The following is a 23,352-nucleotide window of genomic DNA, read 5'->3' as shown; positions in this document are numbered from 1 at the left end:
CACTGTGACCGAGCGGCTGCTCTTTAAATTGCTATAACTGAAAAACTATTTGAGATATCGATTTGAAATTTTAATATGTTATTTTTAAAGGTGTAATCTACGTACATATGAAAAATAAAAAAAAAAAATATTTTTTTTTTAAATTCCACACTAGGTGAATGAAATATATATATTAAAAAAAAAATATGAAAAAACTCTTGTTTTTAGGCTCTGAAAACCACCTAACCCCTTAAGAAAAAATGCCTTGCATTTACGTATGGAGCTTTTAAGTTAAAAAATAGAAAAATTATTAGTCTTTCAATTATTTATATTAAATGTTTTAATTATTTATCATTATACTCTCACAACATACAAGAGAGTATAATAGTTTTAGTGTTCACATAACGGTTGTTTGTAAGTCATAAACCTAAACGAACGAACCCCATATCTAGGTAATGTATATCAAAATGATCAGGATGATGAGACGAGTTGAAATCCGGATGTCTGTCTGTCCGTTCGTCCATCCGTCCGTCTGTCCCTGCTGCAACGGATAACTTGAGTAAAAATTGAGATACCTTAACGAAACTTGGCACACGTATTTTTTGGCACACTTGAGGAGGTTGCTTTCGAAAATGGGCAAAATCGGACCACTGCCACGCCCTCAAAACCAAAAACCTATAAAGTGTCATAACTAAGCCATAAATAAAGTTATGAAAGTAAAATTTGGAGTAAATAATCGCACTAGGAAGGGGCATATTTGGATGTAATATTTTTGGGGAAGTGGGCGTGGTCCAGCCCCCAAATCGGTTATTTTTATATATCTCGCAAACCAATGAAACTATATAAACCAAACTTTCTGCAGTCGCTTTTTTTAGCCACTTCATAATACAGCCCAAAATGAAAGAAATCGGATAATAACCACGCCCACCTCCCATACAAAAGTTAGATTGAAAATTACTAAAAGTGAGTTATCTCACTGACGAAAAACGTCAGAAACGTAAATTTCGCAGCAATAATAGCAGAAGGAAGCTGCACTCAGATTTTTTTTTACAAAATGAAAAATGGTCGTGGCATTGCCAACTTATGGGTCAAAAACCATATCTCAGGAACTACTCGATCGATTTCAATGAAATTCAGTATATAATATTTTCTGGACACCCTGATGATACGTGTGGAAAATGGACGAAATCGGTTCACAACCTTGACAACTTCCCATATAACTCAATTTTGAAATCCATCTGATTCCTTCACTTTATAATATATACATAAGGAACCAATGAAGATAGCGAAATAAAACTTTAAACAAATACTGTATCTGATCTGTGGCATCACTTGCGAAAAAAAATGTCGAAATCGGACTTTAACTTTTCAATGCCCCGAATATCAATATGAAGAACTCAATGCCCCAAGGTAACTTTTCACCGAAAATTTCGGTAAATCTCTCAGTTATCTTAATTTAATTCAGAGGAAATATTTTTCTTCTAATAGTGTGTCTCTGTACCAGAAATGGTTGAAATCGGGTCATAACTTCCCTTATATATGAATATATGAGAATACCTAATATAGCTTAATAGCTTATAAATCGGTTAATATGCGAAATATATTTATGCCGAATATACGGGTCAAATTGTGTGTTTTCTTAATAAAAATATAGCAATAAATTGCGAGAGTACAAAATGTTCGGTTGCACCCGAACTTAGCCTTTACTTACTTTTTTATTATTTTTTACTTTGATCTTTTTTTTTAATCTTTTTTATTTATTTTTGTTAAATTTATTTTTTAGTAATTTACATATTTTTCTAATTCATTTATATTTTTTTATAATTATTTTATTTTTTTAAGTTCCATTTTTCCACCACATTGAATATTCGATACTGAACTCTTTTGGAACTTTTTAGAACTTTCTTGGTATACTGCGCTTAAATGTATGCAGTAACAATATTGCTTTTCAACCAAACCATTTTACACATGACTACATTTATTGCAAATTATATATTCGGCGATGTTGCTTTTGTTTTATTAGAGTTACCTTATTTTGTAGGAGACAGAAAAAGATCAAAATGCCATAATAAATCGTTGCCTACATTTGGGAGTAAAGCGCATAATTCATATCGATAGCAAAAGGGCTTAAATACGGTTATATATAAAATATACATAAGAAATTATTGAGTCTTAGTGACCTTGTACTTGTATTCGATAAATTTTCAGCGTGATTGGCTACTAAAATGAGCTTCAGTAATGAAATAAGTAGCAATAAATACAGCCTACACTTCAGCGCTGGCTGCAAGAAGACTTCATTAGTACATTAAACTTTTGAACTTCATTTCTTAAACTCTTTAAATCTGTTTTCGTTTAAGAAACCATTATTTTTCCCCTCTCTTCCTCTTTCTTTTCCAGTCTCTACTCCCTACTAATGTGCACATAATTTCTGAAAATAACTGTAATAATAATTTGTGCAATCAGTGCAAACTTAAAGGCAAACTTGAAGAATCACTCATAATGGCACTCGATTTAAATACCAACAACACCCGAATGCAAGTGGTGACAAAAATCACACTCAAAACACACAGACACTTCAACTCAAAAGTAGGAAAAGTTAAAATTTCTTTTTAAATGCTTGAGTGTGTGTGTGTGTGTGTGAACAGAAACCGTTAAAAGTGTATTACGTGCTGCATCAACACTCCGAGGCTAAAGACAAATTGTGCCACAATTTCGTTAAAAACTCATACAAATGAAATGAAAATTCAATTGAAAGTGAAGACTGACTGTGCACAGTAGCACACACATCCCACATGCACCCACACCCACACACCCAAATATAACGAAAATAGGGGGATATGGATACATATGTATACTCGTACCTCATACACATATGTATATTTATACGTATATATTTACACTCTCAAGACATGCGTTGCAAAATTTATATTTTGGCTTGAGGCATTTTCATTTCTTCTTCACTTCGTTTTCTCCATCTTTGGCACCTCTTTCTGCCGCAGTTGTCGTCGTTTCAATGGGCGAAGCATTAAAGTTGCAAAAACTTCTGCACTTCAGTGTCACATTCGACACTTTTCGGAAAGTGTAAAGCAATTCATGTTATGAACTTGATGACTATTGTTGTTATTGTTATTGCCACTATGGTAACGTTTTCGTGCTGTTGCTGAGTTTGGCGTTTATGCGGTAATTTGCCAATTGGAAAATATTTTTTTTTGTGGTGTGTTAAAAGTATAATAAATGTGTAGTTAGTTATACCTACTTATGTAGACGCCTGAAATATTTTTTAATACTGTTAAGCAATGGAAATGCTAACAAATAATATTAAACGAAAATTTTTAAAGAGACTATTTTATTTCATTTCATTTCATTTCATTTCATTTCATTTCATTTCATTTTATTTTATTTTATTTTATTTTATTTTATTTTATTTTATTTTATTTTATTTTATTTTATTTTATTTCATTTTATTTTATTTTATTTTATTATATTTATGCATTTTAAACTGATGGCAACCCTTTCCAAAAATGGTCTCAACTGCAAGATTTCTTTATTCTCTTTAGTTTGATACCCATATGAATATAATTTGTTTATCTAATATTATATGTTTACCATATATCATATCATAAGGTGGCAACCTTGCTCAATTTTTCATTTTTTCTAATTTCTGTAGTTGTCCACCCATAGTTTAGTGTTTCTTTGCTGAATATGAATCCTTTTAAAATCGAAAATAATAAAAATAGTGGCAACCCTTCTCAAAAATATCTTCAACTGGCAGCTTTCTTCAATCCCTTTAATTTGATACCCATATTTTAATAATATAATATTAAAACTAAAAAAGGTGGCAACCCACTTAAATCAATATTTTTAAATTTCCTCTTTTTTTCACTTCTGTAGTTTCCTATACATAATGTTGGCAACCATTGTCGAAACTTTATTCAATATATAAGCCTTCTTAAACTTAGAAGACTAAAAAGTATTAAAAAAAAATGGCAACCCGGTTAAAAATATGGTAATTTAAATTCCTTTTAAACTTCTTCAGTTTCGTTGCCATCGAGCTCATATTCGTTTATCTCGTCTGTTTCATACAAATAAGTTTTTGTAACAGGTGGCAACCCTAATCTAAATTTTCTCACTTTCCTACTTTGTTGTGTTGTAACGGGTGATTTTTTTGAGGTTAGGATTTTCATGCATTAGTATTTGACAGATCACGTGGGATTTCAGACATGGTGTCAAAGAGAAAGATGCTCAGTATGCTTTGACATTTCATCATGAATAGACTTACTAACGAGCAACGCTTGCAAATCATTGAATTTTATTACCAAAATCAGTGTTCGGTTCGACAAATCGAAAAATCGACAAATCGACAAATTTTGTTCAGCGATGAGGCTCATTTCTGGTTGAATGGCTACGTAAATAAGCAAAATTGCCGCATTTGGGGTGAAGAGCAACCAGAAGCCGTTCAAGAACTGCCCATGCATCCCGAAAAATGCACTGTTTGGTGTGGTTTGTACGCTGGTGGAATCATTGGACCGTATTTTTTCAAAGATGCTGTTGGACGCAACGTTACGGTGAATGGCGATCGCTATCGTTCGATGCTAACAAACTTTTTGTTGCCAAAAATGGAAGAACTGAACTTGGTTGACATGTGGTTTCAACAAGATGGCGCTACATGCCACACAGCTCGCGATTCTATGGCCATTTTGAGGGAAAACTTCGGAGAACAATTCATCTCAAGAAATGGACCCGTAAGTTGGCCACCAAGATCATGCGATTTAACGCCTTTAGACTATTTTTTGTGGGGCTACGTCAAGTCTAAAGTCTACAGAAATAAGCCAGCAACTATTCCAGCTTTGGAAGACAACATTTCCGAAGAAATTCGGGCTATTCCGGCCGAAATGCTCGAAAAAGTTGCCCAAAATTGGACTTTCCGAATGGACCACCTAAGACGCAGCCGCGGTCAACATTTAAATGAAATTATCTTCAAAAAGTAAATGTCATGAACCAATCTAACGTTTCAAATAAAGAACCGATGAGATTTTGCAAATTTTATGCGTTTTTTTTTTTTTAAAAAGTTATCAAGCTCTTAAAAAATCACCCTTTATTTAGTTCTCACCCGTATTTAAGCCCCCATACTTTACATATGCACTTTTTTTCATTCCAGCCACGCTTATCTCTCAGCATTTGCCTTCTCATTGTGAATTCACTCTCAAATTGAAATAATAATAAACTTGAAAAATAATTTTCTGGCAATAACTTTGCACTTTTCAATCTCAGCGCGAAAATTTTGGTGCAAAACTTTTGTTTACCCGCTTATCCATATATCCACTATATAAAATGTATGTGAGAGCACTTATCAAGCGATTCGAGGGAGTGGGGTGAGCAATGAGCGCGCGTAGTATTGCAATTTTTTCTCCATTCTGTTGCATGTTGCACTTTCGGTGGCAATAAACGCTCGCAGTTCCAGTGTAAGAAGAGGATGGAGATAGACTCTCAACAATAACCGCAATAATAGCAGACCCCCAAAGGCAAACAAATTTACGGCTATAAATAAACTTAATAAAAAATGGAGAAAATTACCTCGGAAGTTCGAATGTTTGCCGGTCTATTACTCGCGCTACAATTGGCGAGTTAACTCTTCTTCGTTCTTCGTTCATTGTGTGGCGCTGGCGGCAGTACTGTTATGACTCTTAAATCAGTGAGCAAATAAAGAACTTTATTGCTTTGTGGACTTAGTTGGGGTGTAGTAATTTGCTAAAGAATTATTATTTTGTGGTTACATTCGGTCCTAGTAGATCCAACGTTTCAGTTCATGTAAACTTTTTTGTTCCCCCAGTCAGACCGATCCGATGGAAACCAAATTTAGATAGATCAGGAAATTGTGGCAGATCTAGATAGTGTCCAAGCCTCTGCAGAATGTCTTGAGTCAATGCTCTCTACGAATCCTCTCATATTTCAAAAATGCTCAAACCATTTCTTTATCAAAAAATATTCACGCTTGTCCTTGGTAAGCCACTTGTGCACTCTCGTGTCAACTAAATAGAAATTACTCACCTATTCATAGTTAAAGTTTGCTTACACCTCTTGTGTCCTATGCCTGACAAAGTAGCTGTCCGGTTAACTGACTGATAGTCAACTTCAAGTGAATGTGACGCGCTTAAATGGTGACGCTGTGACGCCTGGCGTAGCTTTTCCCATCACACTGCAATTGCATTTAGCGCGTTTCCACTTATCTCTCTCGCAACGATTTCCGGTTATTCACGTAGCCATTCTGTCTCGTTTTCATTTACACGTTTGGAAAGGTTGCCAGTTTGTTTTCTTGACATTGCGGTTTTGGTAGATGTACACTAACGAGGAGCATACTAGTATATACGTACCATTCAAAGCTCTTCTTTGTAATACCTTTGGGGTTGCTTTGATATTGCGATTTACCGCAACTCAAATTGGAATTTCTCGAAAGCTTGTATAGGGCTTGCTTTTGTAAAAACTGCTCTGAACAGGAATAACGAGGACAAGCTGCAACTTCCGTTAGAGGATTACGTGTAGAATTCAGATGAACGAGAGTTCGACTGAGTAAAGAGAACGAACTACCGAATCTGAGTTGATCTCGCCCACGAAATGCGATAGCTAAGTACATAAAAGAGCTGGGATTGTGGAAGCTCAGGAAACCGACTATCAAACACGCCAAACTCATGTTCTAAAGGCTGAAACGAAGGATCCAAACTCCTTTCTAAACAGGTGATTAATAATCTGCTATTCCTTCCGGTTCTTCGGACCAGTTAAGTCTTCTTCTGATACTTCTCGGACCATTAAAGTCTGTTTGAGGAAGACTCGAACTAGCAGTAGAATTCTAAAGTATGTTCTGGAGTAATAAAGTCGCTTTGAGGGGACAAAGTCCTTATGTCTGAAAAGCCCGAGAAAACTTCACTAAAAGAGGCCAGTTAGTAACCGAATCCATTCCGGTTCTTCGGAATGATTTCAAATATAAAAATGTTTCAGATTAAAATCATTTTGCCTAAAAAAGTGAATCTTCTTGTACTTTTACTAGTCGTAGAAAGGCTCCAGATCGCCGGAGCCTCTCGAAGTATCATCCGGGGTAAGTCGAAGATTTTGTATCTGGCATTCTATGGAAGGAATTGAGGTGGGAGCCCGAGAGAACTCCTCTAAAAAAGAAGACCAGCTTAGAAACCGATCTCTAAACATTACGACACTCTACTGGGTACACCAATCCACCCTCCTACCACCAAAACTAATAAAGTTTTGCAAAAATATCACTATTTTTCGCTTATTTACTCCTTGTACGCCATCAAGTGTAATAAAATTTACAAGTTTACGAATTGCACTCCTCGCCAGCTGGCGAGCATGAAGACGACTATTAAACAAACAATGCAAATGTCAAAATATGCCACCTGCAACTGCAAGCGCCAACAAGCCGTAAGGAGCACTCGACGACGACGGTGAGTGGCAGACACACCGCCGCTGAAGCTACCTCCCTCCCCCCTTCGAAAGTACTAATATCAACTTTGGTCCCGACACGCGGACACGGGCAAATAAATGCAATGGGAAAGTTTGAAATTGAATATGGCCAAAAGAGTTTTGCAAGACGCTCTCAAAAGGAATGCCAAAATGCAGTAGCAACAAATATTAAATACCAAAAAACGAGCGCGGAGAAAACAATTCCGGGCACAAATTGTGGTGAATGCTGCAAATGAATTGTGCGCACATAAAGTGCGAGGAAATAGTGCGAAGGAAATACACGCGTAGTTGTAGTCGTGGTATATAGTAGGGGCAGGTCAGTTCGTGGATAGTTGTACGTGAGACCTTGAGGCAACGGAAATACGAGCGGAAAAGGCTGCCGCACAAAGTTTACAATTAGAAATTTTGTGAATTGAAAAGTTAGCCGGCCTCGGCGAGTATCGTGATGTGTAGGTCGGCATAGTGCTGGGGAACTGTAGTTGTATTTTACTTGCTTCCTAAGTGGAATATCGGAAGGTAATGTTATGCGTCTAAGGACCGTGGCTTTCAGACCTCCCGAGATTGCGGGATTCTAGAATTGAGAGTACGTGTTTACGGACGGTTCCGTTTAAATTTGGATATTCAGCTGATAAAGCTTGTATACTTCTAGATATTTCTAAATCCCGAAAATGATTTTTGAGTTATTGTCAGTCCAAAATATCTAAAAGATCTAAAGGAGATCAAAAACATAAAATCAATTGAAAATCAAAAAACGCACCTTTATCTAGTTCCTTTCCGTATATCACCTCGTATAAGTTTCTGTTATTTCTTAATTTGTAAATTTCGGATACCGTAAGCTATCTATTGATTATGTCTTCATGCGTCTATTACGCTCGAAATCGAATTCTTTGATCACTAATATATATCAATATCGTTCCTATAGACACTAATATGGTTATCTACGTCCATAAATTATAATCTAAAATAAAATCCAGACCAAATAGATCTATGGGTTAGGTTCTTTACCGATAAGTTTTACGCGGTTATTAAAGAAATATGGTATAGTGTCAACAAATAAACCTTCATGAAACTATCGATTTAAAGAAGACATTTAATCTCTGTAACAAATACTGTGGCATCTAATGAGATTTTCGGTCATTTAAGAAAGGTATTTGGGGTGTCCCAGGTCGGATCCACAACTTCTCAAAATACCTATTCTCTTTATTTTCGTTAAATTACCATTGAGATCACATTATTTCGTTTTGTAGCCCGCGAGTACTGTTGTCTGTACAAATGCCATCTCCTCATTCAAGTTCTTTATCAAAACTTTATCCATCACTGAATTTCTAAATACCGAAAATCGGTACAATATTTATTATAAAATTGTCCAACACTGTTAGGAGTGCAATGAATGAGAGTGAGCTAACTAAAACAAAGTTCTGCAAGCAAAAGGAAATGAGAGAGTAGAAGAGAGCGACAGAGGGCGAGTGCAGAGCCGCTTAGACAAAATGAAAGACAGGAGTATTCTAGTGAAAGTAAATTGCTTGGCATGAATGGCTTATTAAATTGATGATGATGATGACGATGACGATGGTGATGATGAAAACGAAAAATGACGATGGTGATAATAACGTGAAATGAAAGTCATAAATTATATTTGCAACTGAAAATCGCTGCACACCAGTGACTCGTAGAATGCAAGAATGCAACTCTAATGGCCAAAACTATAATGATAATGGACATGATGATGAAGATAACGTTCGGCCAGGCAGGCAGGCAGGCAGCCATGTCAAATATTAGAAAACTACTAATGACTCTTTTGATTTAGAGAAACTTGAACGAAGAACGACGGACGCAGGAACGTTGACAGCCATTAAAGGGTAGACTTCCATAATGGAAATGCTGGCAGTGCACTGCTTGCAGTTTTTCGATTTTATTTTGTTGTTCTTGCTTTTATTGTTGTTGTTGTATTTTTTCAACAATTTTGTTTCGTTTGAGTTGCCGTTTGTATTTACTTGCATGACATTGCCGGAAATGGAAATTGTTATAATCATGAATGCAACGCTGCACTGCCAACAATATGCACAACAACAACAACAATAACAAATCTTGTTGTTGCATCAAATTGTTAACGGCAGTTATTTGCAGTTATGCACATAAAAATATATGCAAGAAGCTATGCAGTAACCTAAAATGTAGTAGACTAGTCTCAAACTGGTTCTATGGTAGGTCTTTTCGGACCAGTGCCCTTTATTTTTCATACCAGCAAAGTGGGGATAATTTTATGAGGGAAGGTTACCTTACAAAAAAGGTGGATCTAGAACTAGTCCACGTCCAAATCCGGGTCCACTTTTTGACCGAACCAAGTCTTCTTTTTGGGTCTTTTGTGGAAAGTACTGTCATCTAATTTAGACTATAAATAAGTTTCGAGCAGAACATGAGTTCTAAGTACTTTGTTCTGGAAGACTACACTTTTTAGTTACCGATCATTATTGAAAGGTCTCTTCTAAGAAGACCTATAAGTGCCGTTTATTTTTATACCAACAAAAAATTTTTTGGGGAGAAACTCGATCCGAAGATTTTCTTAAAGAAAGAAGGTAATAAATTTGGTCATTTCCACTTTTTGGTCGACTCCAGTCCAAATTTTGAGTCTTCTTTTGAAATAACTGCCATCAACAGTAGGAAATAATTAAGTTTCGGGTAGATGATAAATCAAAATACTTCGGTCTGAAAGACAACAATTTTTTAGATACCGATCTTTATCGAAAGGTATCGTCTAAGAAGACCTATAAAAGCCGAGTCCGAAAGCATGTTTAGGTCTCTGAGTGACCACTTCGGAGACTTCTGTGTTCTGATTTGATGGCGCTGGGCACACTCCCAGGGAAAGAAAGCTAAAATCTATTTCTATATAGAAGATTAGTATCAAAGAAGGTCAAGGATTTCCCAGGGTTCCCTGAAAATAATCTATAAATCCCCTCTAAACTTATGCATTTTCCTATAATTCGGGTGAGCTTATAGTTATAAAAGCTTGTTTTAAATTCCTCCAGGTTCGACCACACTAAAATTATTGTTCTCTCTTTTGAGTCAGTTTTTCCTCAGGGGGTTACACCATCCGAGTAAGCGTACGCATCTAGATGTGCATTCTGCGACTTGGCAATAGCAGGAAGTAATTTGAATTATGCGCCATTTATACTTGCTACTAAGCAATTTTGTGATTTCGAAAAGTTTCACCATGAAAAGTAATTTTTGGCCAAGCGGATATGCAATTGAAATGAAAACGATTGCACGAAGTTTTCAAACTCACTAAATATCCAAAGGGTTGGAGGGTGGCGATTGCCCGCCGGTAGTGAAGCGGCAGTGAAACCTAAACCGGTTTAGCGCGGAGTCTTAAAGTCGATAAAGTGTGTGCATAGTATAAACGAGCGAACTAGAGAAAAACTCGTTGCGAAGTGAACTGATGCCATTTGACAGACATTAAATTAAAGTCGGAACTCGCTGGAAAGTGGGTCAAAAGTGTAGCTGGTGGTATTATGAAAATGGATCTTTTTAATTTTATGCATTTTTCGTTGAAAATCGGTTGTAATTCGGCTATTGATAACGGTTCAGTAAGTTTGATGCTTCAAGGCTTCGGTTGAGAAGGTCAATATTTAAAGTTTTGTTAAGAGGGCAATGTTAGGTTTTTTGCATAAATAAATGTTATTTTATTAACCATATGAGAAGTATATCGGCGCTTTGTAGAATAAGTGAAATTATTGTAAAATATGTACGTTATGCTTAAAGAAAAAAAAATTTTTATATAAACAGATTGCCTGGAATTATTTAATTGAAAAAATACTTCAAACTATTTGATGTTGCTACATTTTAAAAATAAAAAAATATTCTCAATTAGCGTTGCCACATTTCTAAAAATGCTTGTTTTTAAAAAAACGTATTATTCTGAAAATCTGACTATTTTTTAGAACTTTTTGAAGCAATTATATTTGTGAATTAGCGCTGCCTCCTTATGTTTAGCGCTATTTTTATACTTTAAATATATAATAATTTTAAATAAAATAAATTGAGATAATTTTGAAAAAAAGGTTATATATACCAAACTGATCAGGGTGACGAGGAGAGTTCAAATCCGGATATCTGTCTGTCCGTCTGTTCGTGCAAGCAATAATGATATCTTGATGAAACCAATAAAGATATTATATATCAACGAAACTCTCTAGGGTTTCCTTTCTAATACAGTCTAAAAATAAAGGAAATCGGATTACAACCACGCCCCCACGCCCCCATCTATACAAAGGTTATGTTGAAAGTTACTAAAAATACTTTAATTCAGCAAGGAAAAACATCAGATTATAATTTCATTATAAAGATAGTACAGAAGAGCTGCACTCAAATTGGTGTACACAATGGGTATATGAGTCAAAAACCTTATTTCTGAAACTAATAGACCAATTTCAATGAAATTCGGTTCATAATATTTTCTTAGCATCCCAATGGTAAATGCTGAAAGTAGGCCTAATCAGTTCACAACCACGCCTATTTTCCATATACCAGATCTTTGAAGTTGATCTTAATCGTTTACTTTACAATATACAAAGTAAGCTCTAGCGAAGATATCGGAACAGAACCATTCTAAAAATCGCCGAAATCGATCCATAAGTTTTCAAGGCCCCATATATCAAAAATGGGCTTCTAACAAATTTTTTGCAGAAAATATAGGTATGTCTTTCAGATATTGAAGAAATTAAAAGAGAATATATTTCTTCTATTTAATTATATGTCTCCATGGCAAAAATTAGTGAAATCGGGTCATAACTTCCCCTAGGGAGTATACCTAATATTGAGGTTTTTAAACTGTCAATTGACTTTATACGATATATGTGACGAATATGTATGTCAAATTATGTGTGTTATCAAGAAATTAATTAAATAAATTGCGAGAGTATAAAACGTTCGGTCACAACCGAATTTAGCGCTTCCTTACTTGTTTTTAATGATTTTAATTTAAAATTTTTTAATATTAAATAAATTTCTTTAATATTTGTGATATTATTTTCCAATATGACTGCATTGAGTATAGTTAAAATAATAAAGGAAGGCTTAAATTCCTGCAAAACCGACATACTTTTCTCATATGTGAATATTATGGATTCAAAAATTTAATTTTCGTAATCATTCATATCTTCATGAAGTTCTTAAGCTTTATTGCTATTAAAGAAGAAAGACAATTGCACTTATCCATTCATGCTATTATAACCCAACATCTTAAGAGCCCTTTTAAATTGAAAAATCTGAAAAAAGTCACTAATTATGTTTTCTTTCTGCTTGCAGGTGATGAAAAGTGCGAAGAAATATTAACGTAAAGCCACACACACGAAGTGCTTTCGTTTACATAAAGAAACGGTAAAAAACAACAAATTTGCTGAAAGTGCGTATTAAGCGGCTTTTGAAGAAGGTAAACACTGTTAAGTGGATAGAGGGCTTAATGGCTGGTGTGAAAAATTAAGTAAGTTCGAAGTGACAAAGTGGACGATGAAAAGCTTAAATATTTAAAATAAAATATAAAAAATAAAATGAAATAAAACGAAATAAAATAAAATAAAATAAAATAAAATAAAATGAAATAAAACGAAATAAAACAAAAAAATAAAATAAAATAAAATAAAATAAAATAAAATAAAATAAAATAAAATGAAATAAATTAAAATAAAAAAATAAAATAAAATGAGATAAAATAAAATGAAATAAAACGAAATAAAATAAAAAAATAAAATAAAATAAAATAAAACGAAATAAAATAAAATAAAATAAAATAAAATAAAATAAAATAAAATAAAATGAAATGAAATAAAATAAAATAAAATAAAATAAAATAAAATGAAATGAAATGAAATAAAATAAAATAAAATAAAATAAAATGAGATAAAATAAAATGAAATAAAACGAAATAAAATAAAATAAAATAAAACGAAATAAAATAAAATAAAATAAAATAAAATGAGATAAAATAAAATGAAATAAAATAAAATAAAATAAAATAAAATACAATAAAATGAAAATAAAATAAAATAAAATTTACAAAAAATAATTAAATATAACAAATAAAAAAATGAAGTGAATATTGTAAATATGAATTTCTGAAAAATCAAAAAATAATACAAATTTATCAAAAAAATTGAAATAAAAATTAAAATAAAAAATCCATAAAACATCTCAATAATCTAATTAGCATAAGCTTTTTGTAAACCAAAAATAAAAAAAAACAAAAATTAAAACTACAAAGAAAACACCGTAAAAGCAAAGTTGCTCTAAAACTTAAACTTTTGTAAGCTCTCACGTCCGTTAACTTGTGTGCAACAGTGTTAACAGCATTTTAAGTCAAAAAGTGCAAAAAACAACACACACACAAACAAGATAAGCGCGCACTCACCGACTAACTAACAAATACAAGAAAGCAACACACACACACAGCCACACATTGCATACAATACATTAAGCGCCAGGGCGTATACGTAACCTCAACACAGTGCAAATAAATGGAATAAAAGCGCTGTGCAGCGAAGCGAAGTCAAGTGCATGTAATGATATAAAGAATCAAGAGGAGGGAAATGAAAGGAAAATAGCGGCAAAAGAAATAATAAAACTTAACAACAACAGCAACAACAATAAATAAATGAAATAAAACTAGTTGGGTGTGTGAGTAAATTATTGACAGCGCAGGAAGAGTGTGTGAAGTGTATGAAGTGGCGAAGTGAAGGGGAGAGTAATGGAAAAAGAACACAAACGAATGGAAAAAAGAAATTAAAATAAGAAAATTTAACTTAGAAAGTAAATAAAAACACAAATAATGAACTTTACGAGCAGCCACCGGCGGTTGGTGGATTAAAGTGTGTGTGAGAGAGAGAGAGAGGGAGAGCGAGAGTGAAGATAAAAATTAGTAATTGATAAACATTGGCGCTAATACAATGCAGCAGGCGGTGAAAAGTTAAATAAAGCGTGGACGTGATAGAAAAAATACAAAAAAATATAATACAATTAAAGATTATAAGAAGCTTAGTGCTTGAAGACACGTGGCAAGTGCAGTAAAAGGGTACACACGAGACTACAAATTAAATATCGATAGTGGTTTTGTGGCATAAAGAGCATTAAAGAAAGCAACAATGAACTGAAGTGTAGATGGTGTGAAGTGCGAAAAGAGCAAAAAGTGAGAGAGAGTTCAAGCAAAAAACAATTATAAGAGCAAATAATATTAAAAAACACCCACACACACACACATATGCACCACTAAAGGTGCAGCGAACATTTCCAATTACTAGCCGAAGCAATGTTGCTGCAGGCGGCACCAACTCGCCGGGTCGGCGTGACGTCAAGCAGCGATAAACTATGTTGTTGTTGCAGCGAAAACAACAACAACACACACCAGCAACACACCGAAGAAGTCTCCACGCGAAATAGCAACGCTACATGCGCCACTTGCCGCCAATGCCGTGTTAAAAACAATGTGTGTGGCATACTTTTAGGCGCTATGCCAGAACCCGGGTTGCTGAGACACTTACGGCGTTGGCAAGCGTGTTGTCGACCGCGCAGGAAGCGCAGAAAGGGTGGTGGCGAAATTAAAAATGCACACAACAACAACAACAACAACATGCGTGCAACATGTAATAAGCAAGCGCGGGTGGCACGTACAGCACGTAGTGGTGTTGAAAAACGTAAATTAAGAAAGCGCGTAATCAGTACCCACGCTACAAGCTACAATTGCAGCGATGCCGCAGCAGCAAGCTTGTTGCTGGCGGATTACAACGGCAGTGGCATGTTGCAAGCGCGAAACAGTAATTGCCTGCGAGCACGAACAACAAAAACAACAGCGGTAGCAACGGCAACTCGAGTGGCAATGGATAGTGGCGTAGCACCAAAGGCGTTGTTGCGTTTGCTTGATGCTAGAACAGCAACAACAACAATAACAACAACATTGACGGTAACAAGGCCGTTGTCGAAATTGTTGAAATGTGAGCGCCCGCTGAAAAAGCCCAAACTGGTAGCAGTGATGGCGACTGAGCAACAGCAAACAACGCCAGCTTGCTTGCTTGAACAAAAACAACAACAACAAGATGAAGAGCTTACCGTCACCACTCGCGAAGCGGGGCTGCAAGTTGATGGCTTGCGTATACACACCAGTGTACCGTTAGAACAGCAGCTTATCACACGAGACGCGTTCCAATATAAGCAACAGCAACAACAACAACACTGCCTTCAACTATCCAGCACTACTGCAGCAGCAACAGTACAGCGACCAGTTGCCAAAGTAAACGACTTGCAACATCGAAGTTGGCGAAATTTAATTGGATGTGCGGCAACAACAAGAACAACAACATGCAACGTAATAAATACTAACACAAACCGTATTGCACTAGAGCCAGCAACAACAACAACAACAAGTGCATACAATTGCAATCCGTCGTCTGTCTCAGTTGTTGCCACAAAAATGTCAACTACCACTGCTTCAGCAACATTGTCTGCCAGCCAGCAAGATGTTGTACAAGCAACAGAAAATCGTGTGTGTGTAGTAACAACAAAAACAAATATATCAGCGCCGAGTCGCGTTGCGCCATGTGTCATTGTGCGCAAATCCAAGTGTCGAAGCGCTGTCGCGTTGACAAGCGCATTAACGGCGTTGGCAGTAGCAGCACCAGCAACAACAGCTAAAGCAATTCAACCAGCAAAATCTACAAAACGCGTTAAACCAACACAAATAAAATTAGCTAGAAGCAAGACAACAACAACATCAGCAACAACAACTACGTTATTTCGCAATATTTTTCCACTACTTGTCGGTCTGCTGACACTACATGCCACTGGTGAGTGCAAGACAAATATTTTTATTTATTTTTGTATGCATTTTAGTTTAAAAATAACTTTTTCATATAATTTTCCATATAAAAAATTGGCCATAAATTTGATAAACAATTTAGTAAAAAAAAATATTCCTTTTAAAAATCCAAAAACACAAATATCGATATTTTTCGATAATAAATATATCAAAAGTTTACTTTTAAATTTTAAATACAAAAAAATTCTAAATTTCTGTTCTGATAATATTAAGTTATCGATAATACCATTATTAAAATTATCGATTTTTTTTCGATCAATGAAAAATTCTCAAAAATTTCAAATTAAAATTAAAACACACAAAAACTCTTTATTTTCATTACTGATACTATTGTGTTATCGATAATACCATTATTCAAAATATCGATTTTTTCGATAAATGGAAAAATCTTAAAAATAATCTTTCGAATTTCACATACACAAATTTTCAATACATATACTATGGAGCTATCGATAATACCATTAGCAAATAGATCGATTTTTTTTCGATAAATTAAAATGTATCAAAAAATTTCTTTCAAATACACAAGTTTTCATTACTAATACTATCGATTTTATACATACACATATTTACTACGATTCTTTACTGAAAAATTAACTTCCTATTATATTCAATAATATTTGAAATATATTTTTCAAAATTATTTAAAGTTCAGATATAATTTTCCCATAATTATTTAATCGTTATCGCGTATTCTGCTAATATTATCGAGTTATCGATATATTATATTTTTATTAATATAAAATTTATAATTGTTTTAACGCAGCCATTTTATTTTAATAATTATTTATCGATATTTTGGCACATATTTTATCGAGTTATCGATTTTTTTATAAAATACGAATTCAATTATAGCTAATATTTGGTACAAAAAAATGTATATAAGTTGAGACACATAACTTACATAACATTTTTTCTAATGTAATTAACTATGTTTAATGAAAAAAAATCTAATCGAAATTTTTAAAAGTTATCGATATTTTTTTCGATAAAAATTGTTTTTATCCAATATTTATCGAAAATCTTTATGATATAAAATTAGTTTTTATCCAATTTCTTCACGCTTTTATTCATTAATAAATGATTTTTAAAAATTGGTAAATTTTTATTGTGTCAATGAAATGTTATCAATATCGATATATTGAAATTTTGAATTTTAGACATTTTTATATGTTTTAGAAGAAGGTTGTTGCACTGATTTTTTAATGCTAGTTTTTTTATGAGGAATTTATTTTCTGTTATACTTCGATATATTTCGTTCTTAATGTTATCGATATTAAAAAAAAATTGTGAAAAAAATGTAATCGGTAACTTAAATCGTTAAATCATCTATCGGAAGATATAGTTGAATTTTAATATCTTAAATACGTTTAAACCAATTACCGCGTACATTGACTTGTACCTACAAAGCGAAGCCGTAAAAGCTAATAAAGTGTCTTTATCTGTGCTCCTTTTTCATTTGTGCATATGTACTGTTAAATATAAATACTTACATTAAAAAATAGTTTCGCTTCAAGCACACAAAACACTTATTTCGCGGCGCCAGTCTAAAACCCACTTTAATTTATTACGGTATACATGGAATTTGCGGCCAAAAGTTGGTTGGCGCGTTGCGGCGTATTGCGTAGTGACTTCAATCTGGCATGGCGGCAAAAGCTAATACGGTTTGGTGGCAACCCATGCTCAATACCATTAAATTGACAAAGGCACTAAATGTGCTGCTGATATATTGCAGCTGGCTGGTTCAAAGCTAGCTGTACTGAACTGAAGCTATTTTTAGTATTGGCAATTCATCTGAGAAAAGTTATTATAAAGTTTTGCCGCTAAAGATGACATTTTAGGCAGTTTTATTAAACAATGCGCCTAAATTTAGACTAAATTGTTTGACAAATTACATAATAAAATTTACGTTGCCTACCTTTAGGCTGATATTGTTTATATTAGCTTGGCGACCAATATTAAATAGCACTGTTATTAAAGATAGTAACCCAGGTGTCCAAAAAAGAAAGGTGGGAGAAAGTCGTGGGCATTTGAGAACATTTCCTTCGCTCTCTACATTCTCTGAAGTATTTGTAAATAAATTTAACTTATCTTCTAAAAAACTACATATGAAAAAACTCTTGACATGTTGAGGTTGGAGGGAGAGCTCTGTTGGGTTGACGGCAAGTGGTTAATGCTTTAACCTCGTCGATTTTTTTTTTTTTGTTTCAAAATATTTTTGCGTAAATTTTTTTGCCTAATCTCCTACAACACATACAAATCATCGAGACTTTTAAAGGGCTTATCGATATTTACCAATCTGTCACCTTTGTTTCAAATATTTTTTTCGTTAATTTTTCTTTTTGTTTGTTTAAATAGAAGTCAACTTGAACTTGACACTGAACTTCGCGAATTTCTCACGCAAATAGATTCTACTATATGTCCGCTCTCCTTCCATGGCACTCTTTATGGACCCCCAGAGCTTTACATCAACGACAGAGCGTACATTTTGTTGTATTATTTGTAGTAAGAAAGTTTCTCAAGCGGATTGCCACAAAGGACCTCACGCCCTCTACCTCCAAAAATGCCGAAACAAAGCAAAAACTTTGCAACCAACGCCCACTTCCCTTTCTTTCATCCTTCCTTCCTTTCGACAGAAATATTATCCAACTTGATTGCGGCATCTTCCGCAGTTTATTTGTGGTTCACCGCACACATGGCGGGCATATGTGTCCGCGTGTGTCTGCGTGTTGTTGTTGGTGTGTGTGTGGTGCTTTGCACGCGTTTTGTTTCATAAATAATTCATTAAGACTTTTCAATTGATTTATGTATGCGCACGACAATGGTGTGTGTGTGTGAGTGTAGGGATAAAGTTTTCGCGCACATTCCAATTCTCCTCTTTTATTCGCAAATTCTTACATATCGCCTACTATTCTGCATTTTCTATGCTGCTAAGCAACTTTTTTTTCTGCGCATTTTGTTGTTGGCTATTTGGCAAAAAAAGCCGTTGCTTGATTTCTTTCGGCAAATTTACATGCCACCCAGAAAGTTTTTCGTTCGTGTCGGGATTTTTTTCTCCTTTTCTTCTTTTTTATACTCGAGAAACACAAGGGTATTATTGCTTTGTTTAGCTGATAGTTATTTGTAATACATTAAAATTATAGAGGGAAGCTTATATTATATCAAAGAATTGGATATCGAAACTCGAAAATGGGTGAGATCTGTTCATATAGACCTCTTTCCTCTCTATACTTGAGATTAGGATCTCCGTATTACCGGATGACCTTCTACCGTATAAATACCACTGAGTACAGTCCGTTTTGATACCAGATATGAGGGAAATTGGTCCATAATTTCTTTTGCCCCCAAGACAAGTATCAAATATAATGATTCTTGGTCTCCACATCTCCTTAGAGTAGATATCCGTCAGTTTGTGACTCATCTATGGTATCAGAAAGTCTCATTGGTATTCATGTACAAATTTTTGGACTTCCCGAAATATTTCACGCGTCTTTCCTTTCATCTTGAACTTGCACGAAGTTAGCCCTACCTTACTTGCTCTTTCATTCATTTTTAAGGCGATGAATGTGACCGACCTTGTGCGTGAAAAATTGCATAAAAGTCAATACGTGTGCAAATTTTAGTGCTTGTAACCCTGTTCGGCTCAATGAGCAAAGAAATAGAATTCCTCTTTAGCTGTAGGATATATATCTACAATCTTCAAAAAGGTGGTTTCAAATAAACCGCCACTAACCTCGACTAAGTGAGCTCACTAAGGCAATATCAGAGTTGTGGGGCTCACAATAGGAACAATAGAGAATAGAAAACAGAAGAAGAGAACGAATCTTCAGAAAAAATTTCGGATTGCTATGGCTTCTCTCTCTTTCGGGTTCAGGAGGCCGAAAGTCTCATAATGCTCCCTCAATTCCTTGTATTACTTCCTCTCTCTCTCTCTTTCTCGAGTTTCGGTGGACGAAAGTCGCTTAATCTTCTCTGAATTCCACGGGTTACTTCCACAAAAATACTAGAAGTAGAGCTGTGGATCTGTGGACCGATAAAAAACATGATTTTATAGAGATCTCAAGCATCTGATTTTCGCAGAAATCTAAGGGATCCGGAATTTGGTTTCGCAACTAAGCTCATACTACAATAGCTTCGATAAGAGTTCCGACTCCCTCCTTTTTTTTCCGAAACCACATTTTCAATGGATTAAGCTCAGGGTTTTCGGAATGATCAGTGTTATTAAGCTTATTGGAGCTCCGCGAACTGCAAAGACGAGCTCAACGTAGTTTTGAGATGTTGTACCATGGGTGCCGTAAATTTTTGACGAACTTCTTTCAACCTCTCTTTAGAGATCTGTATCTTCCCTACTAACATCGTCTCCTCACTCGTTCGCTCTGTGATTTAGTATTGGGTTCTAAAAATTTACTCGCATACGAAAACTTTATCGCTTTGTATGTGTAAAACATATGCGTCGTCTATTTTGATGTCTGAAATTGCTTTCTCGTTTGTCCGACTCAATTGCTTTTGGACTAAACCACAAAATCGCCAGCAACAACCGTTGCTACTACTACAAAAACTACAACAACAACAATAGCAGTAGCACACAAAAAAGAAACAACACCAAAAATCTGTGTTGTTATTGTTTTTGTAGATATGGCTTTGTGTCAAACCAACTCTTTTCGAACACACTTTTTTTTTGGTGTTTGTTTCTCGCTTTTATGCTCACCTATCATTTCTAACGTTGAAAGTCCCACCAGCTGACTGACTGACGACTGACTGTCGGACCACAATTCCACTGGCTGCCACAAACGTTGTGATTTGGTTTGGGACTTTTTGTGTTTCCGCCCGGAACTTTTGTGGGTTTGACTGCTGCTACGCTTTTTACGGTCGTTGATTGCCAAAAATGTTCTAAATTAAAAATCAGTCAAGTTCGACTTTGTCCAATAATGCATACACCTACCAACCTATATACAATGAACTTTATGCATTGAGCTGTGAATATTTTGTAAAGAAGTGTGTGGTGTGAAATTGAAAATGGCGGTTGGACGGGTGTTTCGGTTGGTGCTTTGTTGCTGGCGATTACAATTTTTAATTTTGACACCATCTTCGCTGCTGTGCTCTCTGCTCTCTGCTCTTCCATTTACGATTTTTTTCACACATTGTTGAGCTTTATTGCTTAACAATTTGCGCAGCTTGCAAAAGCACAGGTAAAAAAATTAATTAAAATCATCGATTTTTGTTTAAGTTATTAAATTTCCAAAATCAATTGGTGAAGGTGGTCAAGTTGGGATGAAAAACGAAAGTTATTGAAGCAGGAGGTGAAAGTTGATTGGAAAAAAACTTTATTCAGAGGTAAGCGGAAGAAAGAAAATCAATGAAAGTAGAGTGAAGTTTAGCCATGACACAACCCTTTTTCAGATTTTACTTTCATTTGAACTCTTCTGAGTATAATTTCTTTTAACAGAAAGTTTTGTTCACATCGTCCAAAAATCTAGCTGTTTGGCCTGAAGGGTTCCAGAAAGAGTGTCAAGTTTCGATTTCTTTTATGTGACAACCTCTTTTTGTTTAATATTTTCCAATTCCATATGGCACTCGTATATATCAAAATATTTCTAAGAAGTGTCAACTCTTTTTGATTATCTTCGTTGAATATGTTTTAGACGCTACGTGGAGTAGTCGTCCGCTTTTCCAGTTTTCAAACTGGTAAGAAGTCCGCATTTGAATAAAATGTAACCATCTAGATGATCAGTTCCACAAAAATAGTTGGACTTTTTGGAACTTAACAGGGGGAAAAAATAAAAGGTATATGCGAAAAATTAGACGAAAGACAGGATTGACCAGATCGAGTATGCAGAATGAGGTGATAAAAAAATGTTTAGAAAAACTATTCCGGATTGTGTCCAAGAGAAGTCGCAAAGGAACATCCAGTTAATTATACTATGATGAGATCCCGGTTTTGTAAGCTCCCTAACTGGGACGATCCTGTGAGCTCGATACTAATCCATACCCAATTGTACCCTAAAGTCTTTTTCATTATCTCTATCTCTGTAAACACTATTCGCACAATAAGAGAACAGTCCCTCAAGAGATTATAGGTTATAGGTTGAGTGCTGCCTAGCGTGCGCAAATATATTCAGTATCTGTGTGACAGTTCTAAACATGGACCAAATACTCATAATTATTACAGAGATAGCAAGTAACATACACTGTATTACAGAAAGACAGAGTGAAGGTGAAACAAAGACATTCTGTCTTTCTTCCTTTTGAAGCCAACTCGATAGCAACTTTAAGCAAACACAGAGAAGTTGCTGCGGTGTAAGGATTTCGGTCAGAGCTTTCGACACAGCATTGTATGTACATATATTCCTTCTGAGCTTTAATTGGCTGGTGTGGGTCCGACTAAGTCTACAAATCTAACTTAATGTTGTTGTTGTTGTAGCGGTACTTGATCGAACTGTCATCAAAGTCATCTAAAGAGAGATCTAGGAAACGAACGGGGACAGCAGGAAAAGGGACAGAAGGAAAAGGGGTGTTAATGTCATGTGTGGACTCTTTTCATGCGGGACATATGTTGGGTATGTCGAGGTCTAGTCTGGATAAGTAGGAGTTTAATCTACTACAGTACCCAGAATAAAATTGCGGGAGGGTGACTCTAGTTTCACGAGTTCGATGCAATGGGTAGTGATTTGAGTCCACGGATGACATTCACTGGAAGAGAGTCAATGAAGGTGTTAATAGCTGCTCTGTGGCTGGTGCTCAGTGCTCGTTTGAAGTCTGTCGCATTCGATATCTGGTCGGTATAATGCTGTATGTCGTCGAGGTATTTCAAGAATAGGTTTTGGAGTGGCGGATCGACTTTCAGCAAGGGACTGTATGTGACCACTTTGAACCAATCCAACATAACCTATTTTACGCTCTACTCTCTATATCAATTAAACTTAATTTTGCGAGCGTTGAAATAACACACCATTATATCCCATGCCACCCGGCAACGTTGCCCACAAGAAATGGGCACAAAAGTAGCAAAGCGTAAAAAAATTATTTAATTACGGAGATAATTC

At 35.0% G+C, this 23,352-nt stretch overlaps 2 protein-coding genes across 4 annotated transcripts in view; both read left to right on the top strand.

Annotated features, from left to right (window-relative positions):
* Window positions 1–13,051, top strand: part of LOC105216588 (cryptochrome-2) — a 108,566-nt gene extending 95,515 nt beyond the window's left edge. Inside the window, exon 6 of the mRNA XM_054228000.1 lies at window positions 12,754–13,051. The gene's annotated coding sequence lies outside the window, so the exon portion shown is untranslated. The remainder of the gene's footprint in view (window positions 1–12,753) is intronic.
* A 360-nt stretch (window positions 13,052–13,411) lies between these two features.
* Window positions 13,412–23,352, top strand: part of LOC105216606 (uncharacterized) — a 148,975-nt gene continuing 139,034 nt past the window's right edge. For all 3 annotated transcript variants that reach the window (XR_008470187.1, XR_008470186.1, XM_054226288.1), the window contains exon 1: window positions 13,412–16,277. Coding sequence is in view for 1 of the 3 variants with exons in the window: in XM_054226288.1 (XP_054082263.1) it covers window positions 14,747–16,277 (1,531 nt within the window). In the remaining 2 variants the exon portion in view is untranslated. The remainder of the gene's footprint in view (window positions 16,278–23,352) is intronic.

The sequence above is a fragment of the Zeugodacus cucurbitae genome, chromosome 3 (assembly GCF_028554725.1).
Source record: "Zeugodacus cucurbitae isolate PBARC_wt_2022May chromosome 3, idZeuCucr1.2, whole genome shotgun sequence".
Lineage (NCBI taxonomy): Eukaryota > Metazoa > Arthropoda > Insecta > Diptera > Tephritidae > Zeugodacus > Zeugodacus cucurbitae.
This window is presented reverse-complemented; position numbering and strand designations above follow the sequence as displayed.